Source organism: Erigeron canadensis, chromosome 8, assembly GCF_010389155.1.
Source record: "Erigeron canadensis isolate Cc75 chromosome 8, C_canadensis_v1, whole genome shotgun sequence".
Classification (NCBI taxonomy): Eukaryota; Viridiplantae; Streptophyta; class Magnoliopsida; order Asterales; family Asteraceae; genus Erigeron; species Erigeron canadensis.
This window is the reverse complement of record NC_057768.1, coordinates 269,415-284,329: the sequence shown is the minus strand read 5'-3', so window position 1 is coordinate 284,329 and position 14,915 is coordinate 269,415. Positions and strand designations below refer to the sequence as shown.

The 14,915-nt window shown below is 33.5% G+C and overlaps 1 protein-coding gene and 1 long non-coding RNA gene across 5 annotated transcripts; one reads left to right on the top strand and one right to left on the bottom strand.

Annotated features, from left to right (window-relative positions):
- Positions 1 to 665: 665 nt before the first annotated feature.
- Positions 666 to 9,380, bottom strand: LOC122611108 (kinesin-like protein KIN-14F). The gene is made up of 17 exons (XM_043784076.1): positions 8,876 to 9,380; positions 7,246 to 7,409; positions 7,000 to 7,134; positions 6,538 to 6,897; positions 6,106 to 6,174; positions 5,802 to 6,026; positions 5,618 to 5,699; positions 5,440 to 5,535; positions 5,185 to 5,364; positions 4,897 to 5,003; positions 4,594 to 4,772; positions 4,337 to 4,501; positions 3,736 to 3,989; positions 3,165 to 3,328; positions 2,896 to 3,066; positions 1,558 to 2,210; positions 666 to 1,092 (listed from the first exon to the last, which is right to left on the bottom strand). The coding sequence occupies exons 1-17, from the start codon at positions 9,033 to 9,035 to the stop codon at positions 933 to 935; spliced, it is 3,324 nt and encodes a 1,107-aa protein (XP_043640011.1). The 5' UTR covers positions 9,036 to 9,380; the 3' UTR covers positions 666 to 932.
- A 2,519-nt stretch (positions 9,381 to 11,899) lies between these two features.
- LOC122611110 lies at positions 11,900 to 13,998 on the top strand. 4 transcript variants are annotated; one of them, XR_006325474.1, is made up of 3 exons: positions 11,900 to 12,145; positions 12,242 to 12,332; positions 13,784 to 13,998. It is a non-coding gene; the product is annotated as an uncharacterized LOC122611110 (long non-coding RNA). The 4 variants fall into 4 exon arrangements; XR_006325473.1 differs by lacking the exon at positions 13,784 to 13,998 and adding an exon at positions 12,786 to 13,177; XR_006325472.1 differs by lacking the exon at positions 13,784 to 13,998 and adding an exon at positions 12,579 to 12,768.
- Positions 13,999 to 14,915: the final 917 nt, after the last annotated feature.

Genomic DNA, 14,915 nt, shown 5'->3' with positions numbered 1-14,915 from the left:
CTATAATATCGTAATGAAATAATTTACAGTATAGATCCCCCAAAACTTTAAATAACTACAATACCACCTTTAACATCAATTACTTTTACATTCACCACCATCGCCGCCCTCATCACCGCCCCCACCACCGTCACCACCACCATCTCCACCATCATTACCCCACCGCCGCCGCATTACGCGGGCATAAGATTAGTAAGATGTAAAGCACAGGCACCTCGTATTTTTTTATAATAATTGGTCTTCCTTTCCCACCATTTTAGCTTTTGATGATCCTGATCAATAGCTACTCTGCCCTAATAGCATCCATCGTGGTCTACAGGATATAACACATATGTCGCCAGCGATACAATCCAAGATTTTCAATTAGTTTTTACACTTTTCATTATGCATATATCCGCTTTCATGTACACATAGCTCTGCCTATAGTTATTATTACATGGTGTGAGTGTGTGACAACCTAGGATGCATATGGACACCACACTTGGATTTTATCAACACAATTATTAGCCTTAAATTGTAGATCAAGAATATGTCTACTTAAACGAACAGCATATTGGACAAGAAGTGTCAGATACCAAGACCAATGATGGTACCGCAAATAAATTCTGAAAGAAGTATGAACTATAGACGATATACGATATACAATCAGATTAGGCTTCTCTAGATTTTGGAAGTTTCCAACTTTCTGAAACTTTCTTAATCAAAAACAGCACAGATACTAGACTCTTGCAATAATAGAGGGAACTAAATACAAATTTGTTTCGTTTCAAAAAAAAAACAATTAGAGAGATTCCCGTAATGCAAATCTCTTCGTGGCTGCATCCACGGTAGCACTCCAAATAATCAAGCACTATGCTATACAGAAACTATGGACAATCGATAAAACGGAGATAAAAAAGCAACAAAAAAATGAGCTCTATATTGAGCATTCATCATGGTAGAACCATGAATTTTCCTCGAGGTGTAGAACGGCTCCTTCTAAACTTCGTAATTGATGCGTTGCTACTCTCGTGTGCGTTATTTGCCCCAATTAAGGGTTTATTTTCATTTTTACTAGCAGTCATAACAGATTGCAGGTTGTGACCAGGTTCCCTGAAACAGAAACCCAATGTTAATCTACCATATGAGATAATCTGCAACCAACTTTTTAGGTCAAACACTTTAACATAAGAGTTGAATTTGTTCAATCTTGAAATGGAAAGTTCCCAGAATGAAGATATGATCCCTATTTGGGGAGATCAAATGGGAAGCAATTGGAAATTGAGAAGGGTGAACTTTTTGTACATATATTTTAGCTATTTAATAAAGGATTATTGTGTCAAATATGAGAACCAAATATATGTCAATACTAGTTAAATTTTTTGATAAAATGCTTTAGATTTTCTAATGCATTAATAATTTCCTTGCACGAATTTTGACCCATTTACATGTTTCAATTTTAAACACTTCTTCATTATACCTGCTTTGCTTGTTATAAATGAAAATTATTGCCCAAACTCCCCTTCTGTAAATAAATGGGTTAAAATTGACACCTATACAACTTGAAGATTTCGTTACCTGACTTCCACAGTATGAGAACTTCTGGATGAGCTGCGTTGAAGTTTTTTCATCCCCACTGGTAGTTGTGGCTTATTCAATACATGCTCGTTTTCTGGCTCTGAGAAGTCACTTCTATGACCTTCTTCAATAGTTCCGCCTGCATCCACACCCGAATACACTGTCCGTAGAAGATCGGCTTTGTGGATTTTGATAGGCAATTGACTTTTTGTCTTCACTTGATTATTCTCGAGCTTGAGTTTTCCTATGCCTCCCTGTCTAACATTAAGCATTTGTTTAAATTGCTCTTCTTCTTGCTCCTGATTACCTTTCCTAGCATTAATCCGTGGGAGATTATGTAATGCTTCAGAATTGTTATCTTGTGAACTTAAATACCCTCTTTTATTCTCAGTTGATGGTAAACTCGCTAAGGTGGCTAGAGATCTATTGATGAAAGCTCGTGTAGGGTACTGTGTTTTTGTTATAGGAAGATTATCAGGTGTATCAGGCTTGATCCTGCTTTTAAGATGGGCTCCTCTGTCGGTGGATATCGATCTTCTGATAGGAGGAGATTGTGATCCCTCTTCAGCTAGTAGTTTAGGTATAGACTCCCTGTCTGTGAACTTAGAGGGGTAACGGGGCCTCCTTTGTTTAATCGATGAACAGCTTCTAACCTGCCAGGACATATACAGCAGCAGGACATGGAATAAAATTTCTGAGGTTTCAGAGTAAATTCTGATAGAAAACAGATGACAGTTTTTTGTTGTTATGGCATAAAAAGTAACCCAAAAATTGTTGCCAAAAATCATTTGTTGGAATTAAAGTCTGCTACTTATGATAAAAGACAGTTAAGGACTTAAGGATGGTGTAACTATATTGTCCTCTTTTTCTGTATTCAAGAATTACATGATAAAATCCAGATGAGCAAGGGACAATTATGACCCATTAGTTATGAATGGTTTATTCAGGTTATGTTTTCTCTATCAACAGGTCAAAGAGGTAAACTAATAAACGAATCAGTTGAATTTTGAAAGTCCCCTATAGTGAGTGTATATTGCCTAAGATCTCTATGAACCCATTTATACTGTAAGTAGATCATTTTTGAATAAATTTAACTTTTGTACTATAGCCTACACATTTACTAACAAAGAATTAGATAACTTGAATTAAATGTATTTTGGGCTTACCTGACATGTTCCAAACCTTCACAAAGAAATCACCAACTTTAACCCATTACCCAACCCACCCAAATTACCATCTGTAATAAAATCCACCAAAGAATGTATACAACAACATAACTATGGTTTGTTTGTTTACAACACCTACTATTGGACTACCTCGTATCGAATTAGGACTAACCTCAGGAATCTTATTTTCATCAAGGTGGTGCTGATTAACATCGGGCCTCAAAGTGTTTGTGGGATTACATCTTGGCATACGGACAGGTGATATCGCACCTCGTGCATTCCCACGTCTCAATTGCTCTAACTCTGCCTCTTTTTTCTCCAACAATAGCTTCATATTGGATATCTGAAGTGAACAAACAGATAGGTGGGTCATAAAGCACATTTTAGCAGTTAATCTTGTACACTAAATGTAAGAATGAAGAATGAAAGTGAAAGCCAAACCTCTTCTTTCATATCTCTAATTTCACCGGTTTCTTTATTTGATTTAGCCGCACCTAATTCAATTGAGGCAACCCTCTCAGCAAATTTGAGGGTACTAATTGTCTCTCCGATGGCATTAGTTTCAGGATTTATATGCACAAACATCAGTGTTTTAGCATGCCCGCCTACAAGTGACAAATGGTGAAATCAGCAGGGTTTATGACCATCTGTTTTGGGTTAAAATGGGTCATTTTTTGTATATGTCAAAACAGGGGGGTGTGGGCTGACAAACTTTTTGGTCCATTTTCTAGTTGGTACTGAAATTATTATTGATAATAGCAATATACTTCAGTAATATGATTTAAAAAAATTAATTACTTATTATTTTGGACAATTTTTATGTGTTAAAAAATAAAACTTTGGAGGATTTTCAACCTGTTTGACTCATTTGACATGTTCACCTTCCATCTTAACTTTTTCAGTTTAACCTAACTAAGCTGATTGAAAAAACATGACCCATATCGAACCATACGTAAGTAAATGCCTTCAACATTTCCACCTTTGGAAGAAGTATTAAAACTTAGATTATTACCCAGAGAATCTTGCAATACTTGAGTGAGCTTGCTATTTCTGTAAGGAATGTGCGTGCTCTTTTGTGCAAGGGCAGAAATGACATCTCCAAGTGCAGAGAGAGATCTGTTGATATGCTGAGCTTCCTTGAGACGCTCGCCAACGGCCTCTGATTTATCTACCCTCTCACTTCCAGCAAGATCTACGAGATGCAGGCAACCCTTCAAAGTAGACCCAGAAACTAATTCTTTTCCGCGTATATGTACGGTTAGAACACTGTCAGTAAATCAGAAAGTTCTTATAAAACGATACAACATATTTTCTTAACACAGGTTGAATAGAAGTGGCAAAATGGGCGGGTTGGGTAACGGATCAAAACGTGTCCGGCTTAATGTGTTGACTATTATTACAATAAAAATATTGATACAACAGCAATCTCAAACTTTAAAAAAATGATTTAGAAGGTTATACACATTAAAACTGGACTTAGGAGACTCTGAACCCGTTTAACTCGTTACCTTTCTGATATTTACTTTCTAACTTGTTTGGGATAGAACACCCAAACCAACGTATTGTCAAAATTTCCAACTCTAAAAGTTAAGGATAAAAGCAGTAGAAACTACCTGTGAGAACGGCTACTTCGTTCATTTAAAGCAGTAGCACCAACTGCACGATTTCTGTGGCCAATTCTCATCAGATCAAGAACATCTTGAGTGCATTTAACAGAAACTAAAGATGCATCAGGAACATTAAGACCATTCAACTGGGAATTATTTCGTATTTCCAACGTGTAGTTTGTCAAGGATTAACAAAGAAAAATTGTAAAAGACAAGAAAATATAGTAACAGGAACATAAAGGAAAAGAAATCTTGAAGGATATCTTCTATTAGAGCCATCAATAACCAGGAGATCTCTCACTTGTTCATTGTATATTTCAATCATTTGAACTCCAACCTCATATGTTAAAACGCCTTTTCTTGCCTCCGACAATTGAAACAGATCTCGCAGAGCTCGATAATTTACGCCCCATGTATCCTCTGTTGTCATGTCTGGACCACTCTACACTTACGCAAAAGACAATATGTAAGGGTCAATCTCATGTTAAAAGACATAATATAAAAAGTCTGTATAATATATGAATCCAAACGAAAAAATGTCAAGAAATTGCACCACAGTCATCTACCATAGTGTATGTCTTCCCTGAACCAGTCTGGCCATATGCAAAGATACAAACATTGTAACCATCGAGCACAGATCTAATCAATGGCTGGGTATCTACGTATATTTGCTCTGAAAATAGGTTCACAATGTGTTAGATGAGATACTTTGACATTTTTATACAGTGGCAAAGATTCTTTTCCGGTTGTGATTTTAATCGTGCAAGCACATCGAAAAACTGTAATAGTATTAGTTATTCTTTTGCTTTAAATCTTGAATTATATCCAGTTTCTGTGTACAAAGATCAACTTACCTTGAGTTGTGTTCCCTCCAAATACCTTGTTGAAAGTGAATATCTTCCTAGCATCCTTGCCCTGTTTATGAGGATTAACAATCATTATATTTCCATTTTCTCCTATATACTCAACCGTGGATTTTTCATCGATTTGCTCATGCGTAAAGGGTTTGACTCTACAGTAAACTCTTATTGCCCCTGCAAACGATAAAATAAACTCTTTAAAGATACAAGCTTTCCTACAAACATGATGGTAAGAACACCAGTACCGACCTTTTAAGTCTTGAACCTGGTTGTAGAGCTGTCGGTTTTCTTCTAAAACTTTGTGGTATGAAGACGAGGCTACTTCAAGGTCCTTAGTGTGATGTACTGGAAATATCTAATGTTAGTATCTTTTGGTCTTAATAGGAATCGTATGCCAGCAAATGTAGAAACTAGTCTGAGAACCTACCTAGTTTCTTAAGTTCTTGTTCCCAAGTCAGATGAGCTTGTTGGATTTCCAATTTTGTCAAATGAAACCTAGCTTCTAGATCCTGGGTATGTTTGTGACACATATTAGATGCTATAGAATAACGACCGTTTAAACCATCTCAAAAAGCATAAGTTGAGAATATAGGACAGTCAATGTGGTTAACCTCTAGTTGTTTCTGCTGAAGATCCAGTATGATTGTATTGTCTGATGTGTGATTAATATTGTGCTGCATGCCTTTACTCTGGCCACCACATATGCAAAACTTGAAGAAATCATTTGACACTAAACCAGATCTTTGGTCTATATATTTTGAAATGGCTTGTAGGAATTCATGCTTTGATAATGGTTTGCAGTTGCCCTTTAACATATTCTTTAAAAAGATACCAAGCTGAAAAAGATATTAGAATGGTACATTCAGCGATTAATTCTGAATTTACATTAATTGCTTCAACCAGTTTGGATGTTACCTGATTTCCTTGAGATACAAGCAGTGCCGAAAGATCTTTAACTGCCTTCTTGAGTACTATATCGATAACCTATAGTATTACCCAAACATATCCTTGAGAACCCAGAAAATCATATCAGGGTATTATAGTAATGGCAATTTCAACCAATTTTCTTTTGAAATAGGTCGATTTGGGTTATGTACTTGTGTTCTATCTTCAATGAGTCCATCGGGTAAAACTAAAATATGAAGGGAAAAAATAGGTTGGTAGTCGCACAAAGTGTACTAGTTCATATAAGAAATCTTTGGAACAAAGTGTCTTGGGTCAGCCTGACCTGACCCGTTTTGGCCTGAGACCCAGCCTGCTTGATCTGACCATTTTCCACCTTTGCAAAATAGAAACAGTGAAATCCAGTATGTGACTGACAAGCAATACAGAATGAAGCTTACCTACCATTGAATTCAAAGGGAAGTCATCAAGATCATTGGTTTCTGTGAGATAAGCCTGTAAAAGCCCGATGCTAAGACGGTCAAACAGGAAGGTAAGTGCAGTTGACACTTTAGATTCCTCGAGGGACACCTCACTTGATGAATGTAGGTACTCAAGCAACTCTTCAAACTGTGATGACTCGGACTCATCAAGTGATTCATCTGCACTTTCACTGCCTATCAAAGAAGAAGGTGAGCCCTTGGGGAAAGAAGTGATCCTCACAGTTCCACCATACTTCCACACCCCAACACCACCTGAGTGCCTCCACTCATAATAACCTTTCAAACACAATATACAGTCTACAACTTTACCAGATGAGCCTCCCTGCAAACGCCACCCTAAGTTTCTTGAGCACAAATTACCTCAAAATCTTTATGTTAATGTAGCCACATTGTTCAAATGTAGAATTAGAGAAATGAAACCCACCTTTTCTAAATCTGATACCTCAAAGGTAAGAAGCTTCATTTGACCAACAGCTACTAGAAAATTCCTCGTGTTTTCAAAATACTGAATTGCAGTTTGTGCTGCCCCTTCAGTGTCAATGACTGGAATTTCTACTACCTTAAAATAATATCCCGGCCAAATCATCAGTAGTATTAACTAATTACTCGTATATATCTTGTTAATGTGTGGAAAAGAAAAGAAAAAAAAATAGAGGCTGGGAGTACGTACCTTTGGAATTGCTCCAGGATTGACCTTGTTAAGGACATTGCAGAGGATGAGGCCGTTGCGAAGAGATTGGCAGAAGTGTTCCTCTGAGGGTTCATTGGGCAGCACCTCCACCGCACCATGGTCCATTTGTCTTAGCCATTCTGCAGCCTGGTTCCTCCTAGCAGCTTTACAAGAAATTTAATACAACTAATTCAGTAACTAGTTATATTCTTTCCTTGCATGGATATATGCAAAAGCAAAAATTGTTGCTAACATATGCAGTATATTTTTAAGACATGTTGATTTTGCAGACCAAACTGTTTGTTTAATTTATATTTTATCTTTATATATATATAAACCGTTTATTTTAAACATGTTTGATCTTGTAGACGAAACATATATATTGAGATTTGACATACATGTACGCATTTTATGATACAAACTTTCTATACTGGGTTTAAAATATGTTCATAATGTGTTTATCTTAAAATATATTCAAATTTTAAGATCGGGAATTTTGTTCTTACTTTACATGAAATTAATTTTTGTCTCATGTATATGTATTAATTGAAATTTTTTATTGATAACTTATCCTTGCACATATAAAGTTTTATTAAATGCAAATTATCATATCTGGTTCCGACATTTATCATAGGGCAATCTATAGCCCAACGGTAACACATGGAGTTTGTAAAAGTGAAATTGACCGTTCAAGCCTTATTGTTGTAATCACAATACTTATAGCCTGAGCTGACTGTTTTAAAAAAAATAAACAGTTTATATGTGTTTTCTATCTAATTACACTAAAGAAATAATCAATAAAAAAAATTATTGAGACAGATTGTCAAAATATTATAAGCTTTAGAAAGTAAGTAATGTGAGTGATGATTTAGTTGTCCACTAAAAGAGTCACAATGTTATTGTTTAGATTTGTTGAGGACCAGGTCTAACGGGTGTATTCTTATATACACTTTATTATTATTACTATTGTTGTTAATAAAGCAAAAAGAAAGAAAGAAAAAAAAAAGAAGATGTTGGATCGTTATGATTATGAAAATTGGTCCTGCTAATTAAGCACCACCTAATCAAATGTATTTTGCTACTTTAAGAACAAGGCGTGTTTAGCGATGGGCCTGGGTCGGGCCCACTTCCGAGAATGTGGACCTTCGATGTCATAATGAGTGAGGGTACCTAATTTCCAGGATTTTCATATCATCTCCCGCCTGCATGCCCCCATTTTCTCACTTGAAATGAAAATATATATGTCCGGCGGCCGAATTAATGTTGCACTATATATTTATATATATATTTTCGATCGACATAAACAACAAAAAAAAAAAAACGTTGTTATTAATATATCTATGAGCATATGTTTCTACATATATCAAATTAAGGATCATGTCATAAACAAAGAAAATATATATAAACATGGTTTCTTGTTATTATCGATTTTAATTATTATTTAAAATAAACTACAAGAATTCAAGGAAGCTGGGAATATAAAATTAAATGAAAACAAATTAGTTCGGTCAGGCCCTGCATATTACTTATATAAATCTAATAATTAAATAATACGAGTAGGAGTAGCTAATTAAGAGGATGAGGAAGGATTATAAGGGGAAATTGAATATCATTAAGGGAATAAAAGGACCTGCTGCTTCGGCTTTACGTTGGGCTAATTCACGATCGTCGATGAAGTCTTCGGCTCCTTTAAGTAGTCCTCTGGAGTAATTTTTGGTGGGTGCAGGTGAGTTTAGTATCAGCATTTGATGATGATGAAAATTACTACTGACTATTTCCTGTTGTGGCATTATTAATTTTAGGTTGATAAACCGTAACAAAAGATAGATAGTGAATCAGAGCTTAACTTAATTGGCTGCGATCGAGGCGAATATGAGAGAGAGAGAATTAATTGGGAGGTGAAACAATGATGGATGGATCGAGGTTCTCGTGTGTGATGTGTTTAATGAAATGAAAATGGATAGGCGGGCCGGCCGGCCGGGGACTGTGCATTCAATTCTCAGATTCATTCAAGTCATCACATATGAATTGAATGATCGATGGATGGAATTGAAGTCTTATTAAATGCTCGCTCCCTCCCTCTTCGATCAAAAAGACGGACAAGGGAGAGAAACTAACACAAGTGCAAAAAGCTAGCTAGTGATGAATAATAATTGTACCTATATAAACATTCTTATTCTTATTTCAAAGTATATATATAGATAGATGGAACGTTGAAGACTATAAAAAGCGAAAACAAAAAGAAACAAGATGTTAACGGCCGGCAATTCAAAATATATGTATGTGCCATACATACATCTTCAAAATAGAGTTTTACATATAACAAAAATACAATTTTCTAGTCTATAGTATTTATTAAAGGGAAACCTTCTCCCTCTTTTTTATTTTTCTTATAAAAGATGTTTTGAAAAACTATTTTACCTCTCAATAATCGTTTCTATTTTTTCATACTCACCTAATATATCTATAATACGTTTATTGAAACAGTTTACAACATAAATTTCTCAACCCATAAAATAACTACACTATTTCTTTTTAAATCAAATTTAATCCATATAAACATCCAATCTTTTTATACTTATTTTATCACATATTTGTCTTCATTTTCTAACTATGATTTTAATTTTTAAATATCGAGTATGTTGCTACATATATTTATCTTAATACGAGCATAGTGTCCGCGCGTTGCGTCGGTTAGAATGTGATGAGGATATAAAAGGGAGGCAGTGGTGCAGATCGAGGGAGGGAGGCGGCGGAGGGTGATAAAAAGTCGATAAGAGTGTGTAATGATTAGAGAAAATGGGGAAAAATTATGGTATATAAGGCTTTTATGTTTAAGTATGCGTATTTTGCGAGGAAAAAAAATGCTGAATTTTAATAAATTCAATACTCTTTATAAGGGAGTATAGATTAAGTTTTTATATTTTTTATGATTTTATTTTATGGATGACTTTCTAGCTATGGATTTAAGTTTTTCTTATTACAAACAAGAATATTCTTCTTTAGTTTTTTCTTTTTAAATTTTATTTTAAGTTATTTATTGATTTATAAATACGAGATTCAAATCTTAAAATGGATGGAGTATAAGAATTTAATGATGATACTAGCATGGTATCTGTGCAATGTGACAGTGGCGGTGAAGGTGTGGTGGTGGGTGACGAATGAGTGGTAGAGGCAGTGTCGAGTGTCATAGATAATTGATATAAAAGTAATTGATACAAAAGGTTAATTGAGATTTTAAAATAAAAAAATCACTAATAGTGTAATATAATCATGAAATGTATTTTGGACAATTTTTCATGTAAATTTTAACATGAAGGCTATTTATTTATAATATAATATAGATATAGATATAGATGTGTTCTTATATATATATTATTTATCAGGATAATACAGCTAAATATTTCGTTAATTTTATTAAGAATAAAAAGGAAGGAAAGAAAAGAATAGACGTTTTAAGTGGCTGTTGACTTAATTTGACCGTGGAGTTGTTCATTTGTGGTTAAGCGTTGAGCACATGGGACCCGTCATAAACCAAAAAATCCGAGTTTTTTTTTACAAAGTGTATAATGAAAAAGTTTATTTACCAAACTAGTATACTTTTAAAAATATTTACCATTTTAGTTAAAACTTAATTTAATTTAATCTTATATTTATTATATTGAAAAATATAATAAAGAAAATCCCTAATTACGACTAAAAAAACCCTTTATCTTCTTTTTCCCCCAATTTTTTCTTCACCTTCATTTGCTATCCACCTTTCCACCGTATTTGTTCTTCAGGTAATTATTTTTATATGAATTTAACCTATTTTTCTAGTTGTTGATTGTAATGTGATAACAAAAAGGATGTAACTATCTTTACTTACGCACACATATACATATTAATTTGGAGATTTATATTGTTTTTTTCATTACTTACAATTTTAGAAAAACTAATCTGATAGTAAATTTTGTTTGTTTATTATTTTAAACATGTATTTGTCTTTTTTGTGTTTGCCCATTTTTTTTGTATTTTTTGTTTTCATAGGCAACCACCACCATGAACAAATTGAATGTAGTCAAGTGAATATTTCAATAAAATATCTCAAGCTGTTGTTGTGAACAATTTTGATGTTAACAATGCTTTAGAAGATGAAATTAATACGGATGATGTTTTTGAAGAAGATGGAATTAGAGATGAAAATGAAACACAAGAACATCGAGATTGTATTGTAGTGTAGTGAGTGGCTAGGTGCAAGTAAAATGGTAAAATGGTGACAACAGATGCTCTTTTAATTTTTTATATTTAATGTTTAATGAGCTTTAACTAAAATGGTAAATATTTTTAAAAATATACTAGTTTGGTAAATAAGTTTTCCCATTATACTACTTTGGAAAAAAACTCCAAAAAATCCCGTGGGAATAGATTTCCATGGCCATTTTTTTTTGTTTTACTTTTAATTTGGGCCAAGTAAAAGCAAAGATATGTAGCCCAACTTTCATTTTGTTTGGTGGGTTGCCAATTATATATATAACAATCCAAAATTAAACTACTACAGTGACGGCTTGTCGGCTTTTAACTGGCTCAATTGCCTTCTAACCGGCTCAGTTGAATAGGGTTAAATGACATTTGTAACCCTTGATCTTCTACCACTTTCGGCGACTTTCTCCTTCATCTCTTCTCTTCAACTCTCTCTATTATCCCCACTTTCTCTACTTATTTCTTATCTGTTACATCCATCGCCGACTTCTATTTTCTGAGATCTTGCATTCTTGCGTTTTCTATTCTTTTCTACCACATTCATAAGCTTCTTAGTAGCTCTGATATTCTGATTGCAAAAGTATTTTGTGTATATCTTCTTACATGTCTTATTTGAATTCATGGTTTCATGTTCCGGGATCTCTTCTTTAATTTAAAGGTATTTACTATTTATTTTTATTGTAGATTTTGATTAGGTTCCACTTCTATCTAATATTGATTGTTTTTATTATTATATTTTTCTTTAATGATGAAGGATGATGCTAATGGTTACAAGATGGGATGCAAGATTAAATCAACCAAAAGAAATAGCATTTCCATGTGACAACCCAAATGCATAGCTTATGGTAACAATTTTTTTAGGTCTTCTTTTTGACTTTTATTTGAATTTTTTATTTGATTTTTATAATTAATGTGAATATAAATACATATCTTTGTTTTATATTATACAATATAAGTATGTAGTTTTGGAAATTTCAACCTGATTATCTTCAAACACTAAATTATTACTATAATAACAACGATTTGATGTATCTATACTTGGGAATATATGTGCTGAAGTTGTGTTAAATGTTACTAAATGGAATTCTCAGAACGTCAAGCTTCGAGTATTGTAAGAATAAATTGCTGAATTGGGACATGAATGGTTGTTATGACTTTTGTTGGGTTGGTATAGGCTCTTGAATGATCATGATAAAAAATGCCCTGTTCCAAAGTTAAATACTTACTTTGCAATTGGTTAGTATGGTTATCTAACTTGAAATACTATACTTGATATTTAAGATAGTTTCTCAAATTAGGCAACTATTAGCCCAATTACCTTAAGCTACTTATAACCATCTTGGAGGACGTTGTGGCGAACATTCTCAACAATTGCTTTGGATTGCAGAATGAAATACCGTTCCATTTATTTGATGTGCTCATATATCAATTTGTATGCAAATATGAATGATGGATGAAACTGATGTAAACAAATAGTTAGATGACCAAATATGACATTTCAATAGAATTAAGGAGTGTTCAAGTTCTATAGATGTATTAATGTAATAATGGTTGCAGAGATATTGAAAAATACATGTAGTAGTGCCAAATGCTATTGGTATCCCCTCAGGCATATGCGATTCTCCAAACTCAAGAATCTGTCATTGACAAGATATATATTAAGGCCTCTATACTACACCTTTTTCCTTTAGATGTAACAATCCCGCAACGTAATATATGTCTATATTTATTTGCTCATTTATATGATCCATGTTGCTTGAACACAATTGCACATGTTATATAATACCATACCATAATGTGGAATGATTTCATAAGGCTAGGATTAGAATTTTGAAATTAGCAACATGTATCTGGAAAATAAAAATAAAATTAGAACTTGAGGATTAAAAAAAAAATTGGCCATTAGAATTTTGAAGTTAGCGATAGACATTTGACCCATCTGGTGGTTTCTGCATATGGTTAAAGCTATATCTTTATGTATGTTGTTCATTAGTTTCTTATGTGTATATTATGAAATGTCTAGCAAGCATAATTTCAATGGTAATATCTCTTTATATGGAGTGGATTTATCTTGTATTAGATTTCTCCTTTTTTTGTATTTATTTACTTACTGATGCTATGAATTGGGTAGTACCTATATATGATTATGTTAATTCAGTTAATTGTAGTTAAGACCATAATTAGATATTATAATGCCTTGAAGACATTATGTGTAGTACATAAGTTCTTACATTGTGTCAGTAAGGTTACAACCAAATATCTTTTTTTTTTTCATTTTGGTCATGTAATTATACAGAGATGTACCAAAGCAAGCCTAACACATGGAAAAAAACACTTCTAAACATCACACAACTGAGACTTTAATTGAGCTTATTTTAGGTGTCTGCTATAAAGTACATTTAGTTGTTTCTCATTATTGTTCTTGGCACACGAGTATTTCAATGACATTGTGGCACAGTGGCACTAGCTACAATGGAAGGCTTCTTTTTGCAAATACAACTACTAATTTCTATGTACATGATTTTTTATATCGCTTTATAGTTATTTTGTAGTAGTCTATATGCTATTCGTAATCTGTTTTGGAGGTTTTTTACAGAAATTTGGGACCTGCTGTTTCACAGCTAGCTCCCGCCGCAACGCGCGGGCAGGTTACTAGTTAACAACAAATACAAATAGCTTCTTTATATGAGATTATCAGGAGCCTTAACCCTCATCCCCCTATTCATTTCTAATCCGTAATCTCAATCTCTGTCCTCATTCCCGTTAAGGATTTAAGCTACATTCATTTATCCATACCCATCAGGTATCGAGAATTCCCATCGGGATATTCATAGATAAAGGTTTTTGAATAAATATTAAGCCATTGATGAAGAAGATAATTAAAATAATGTATAGTTTTAATAATTTCTTTCATAGAGTATGAATATAATTCTATATACATACTAATATTTATGTGAAGTAACTGATAAATAAAATGTGACACAAAAAAATTTCTAATTTTAAAGTGGCTTTAATAAATATATATATTTTTTTCGGGTTCCGTTATAGGGATCAGAAAGTTATGGTTTTTCATTCTCGTCCCTTAGCCGATCGGGAAATAAAATTACATTCTCATATCCGTCGCACCCCACTACAAAAAAAGCAGGCCTTTAGAGACTGAAAAATCAGTCGTTATTGATTATTCAGTTACAGAGCTTAGTCGTATAACGTACTAGCCTATAGAAAACAACAAAATCAGTCTCTAGTCAACTCGGGATTCCCTACTCATATATACACCACAAAACAAATCATGAGCGTATCAACTGTTTTCAGTCCAATGTGATAAGAAATGAAAATTTATTTAGTTTCTTGGTGTGCATATCATTTTGTCACATAAAGTTTTGTTACAAGTGATTATTTGATTATGATTATTCATAACACACATTCTG

Bases quoted from the DNA above. Each gene is read 5' to 3' on its own strand.
- LOC122611108 (XM_043784076.1), bottom strand. From the start codon at position 9,035: ATGCCACAACAGGAAATAGTCAGTAGTAATTTTCATCATCATCAAATG. The intron at 5,700-5,801 runs GTTAACCACATT...AAACATACCCAG, and splicing joins TTCAGCAGAAACAACTAGAG to GATCTAGAAGCTAGGTTTCA. The intron at 5,536-5,617 runs GTAGGTTCTCAG...AGATATTTCCAG, and splicing joins ACAAGAACTTAAGAAACTAG to TACATCACACTAAGGACCTT.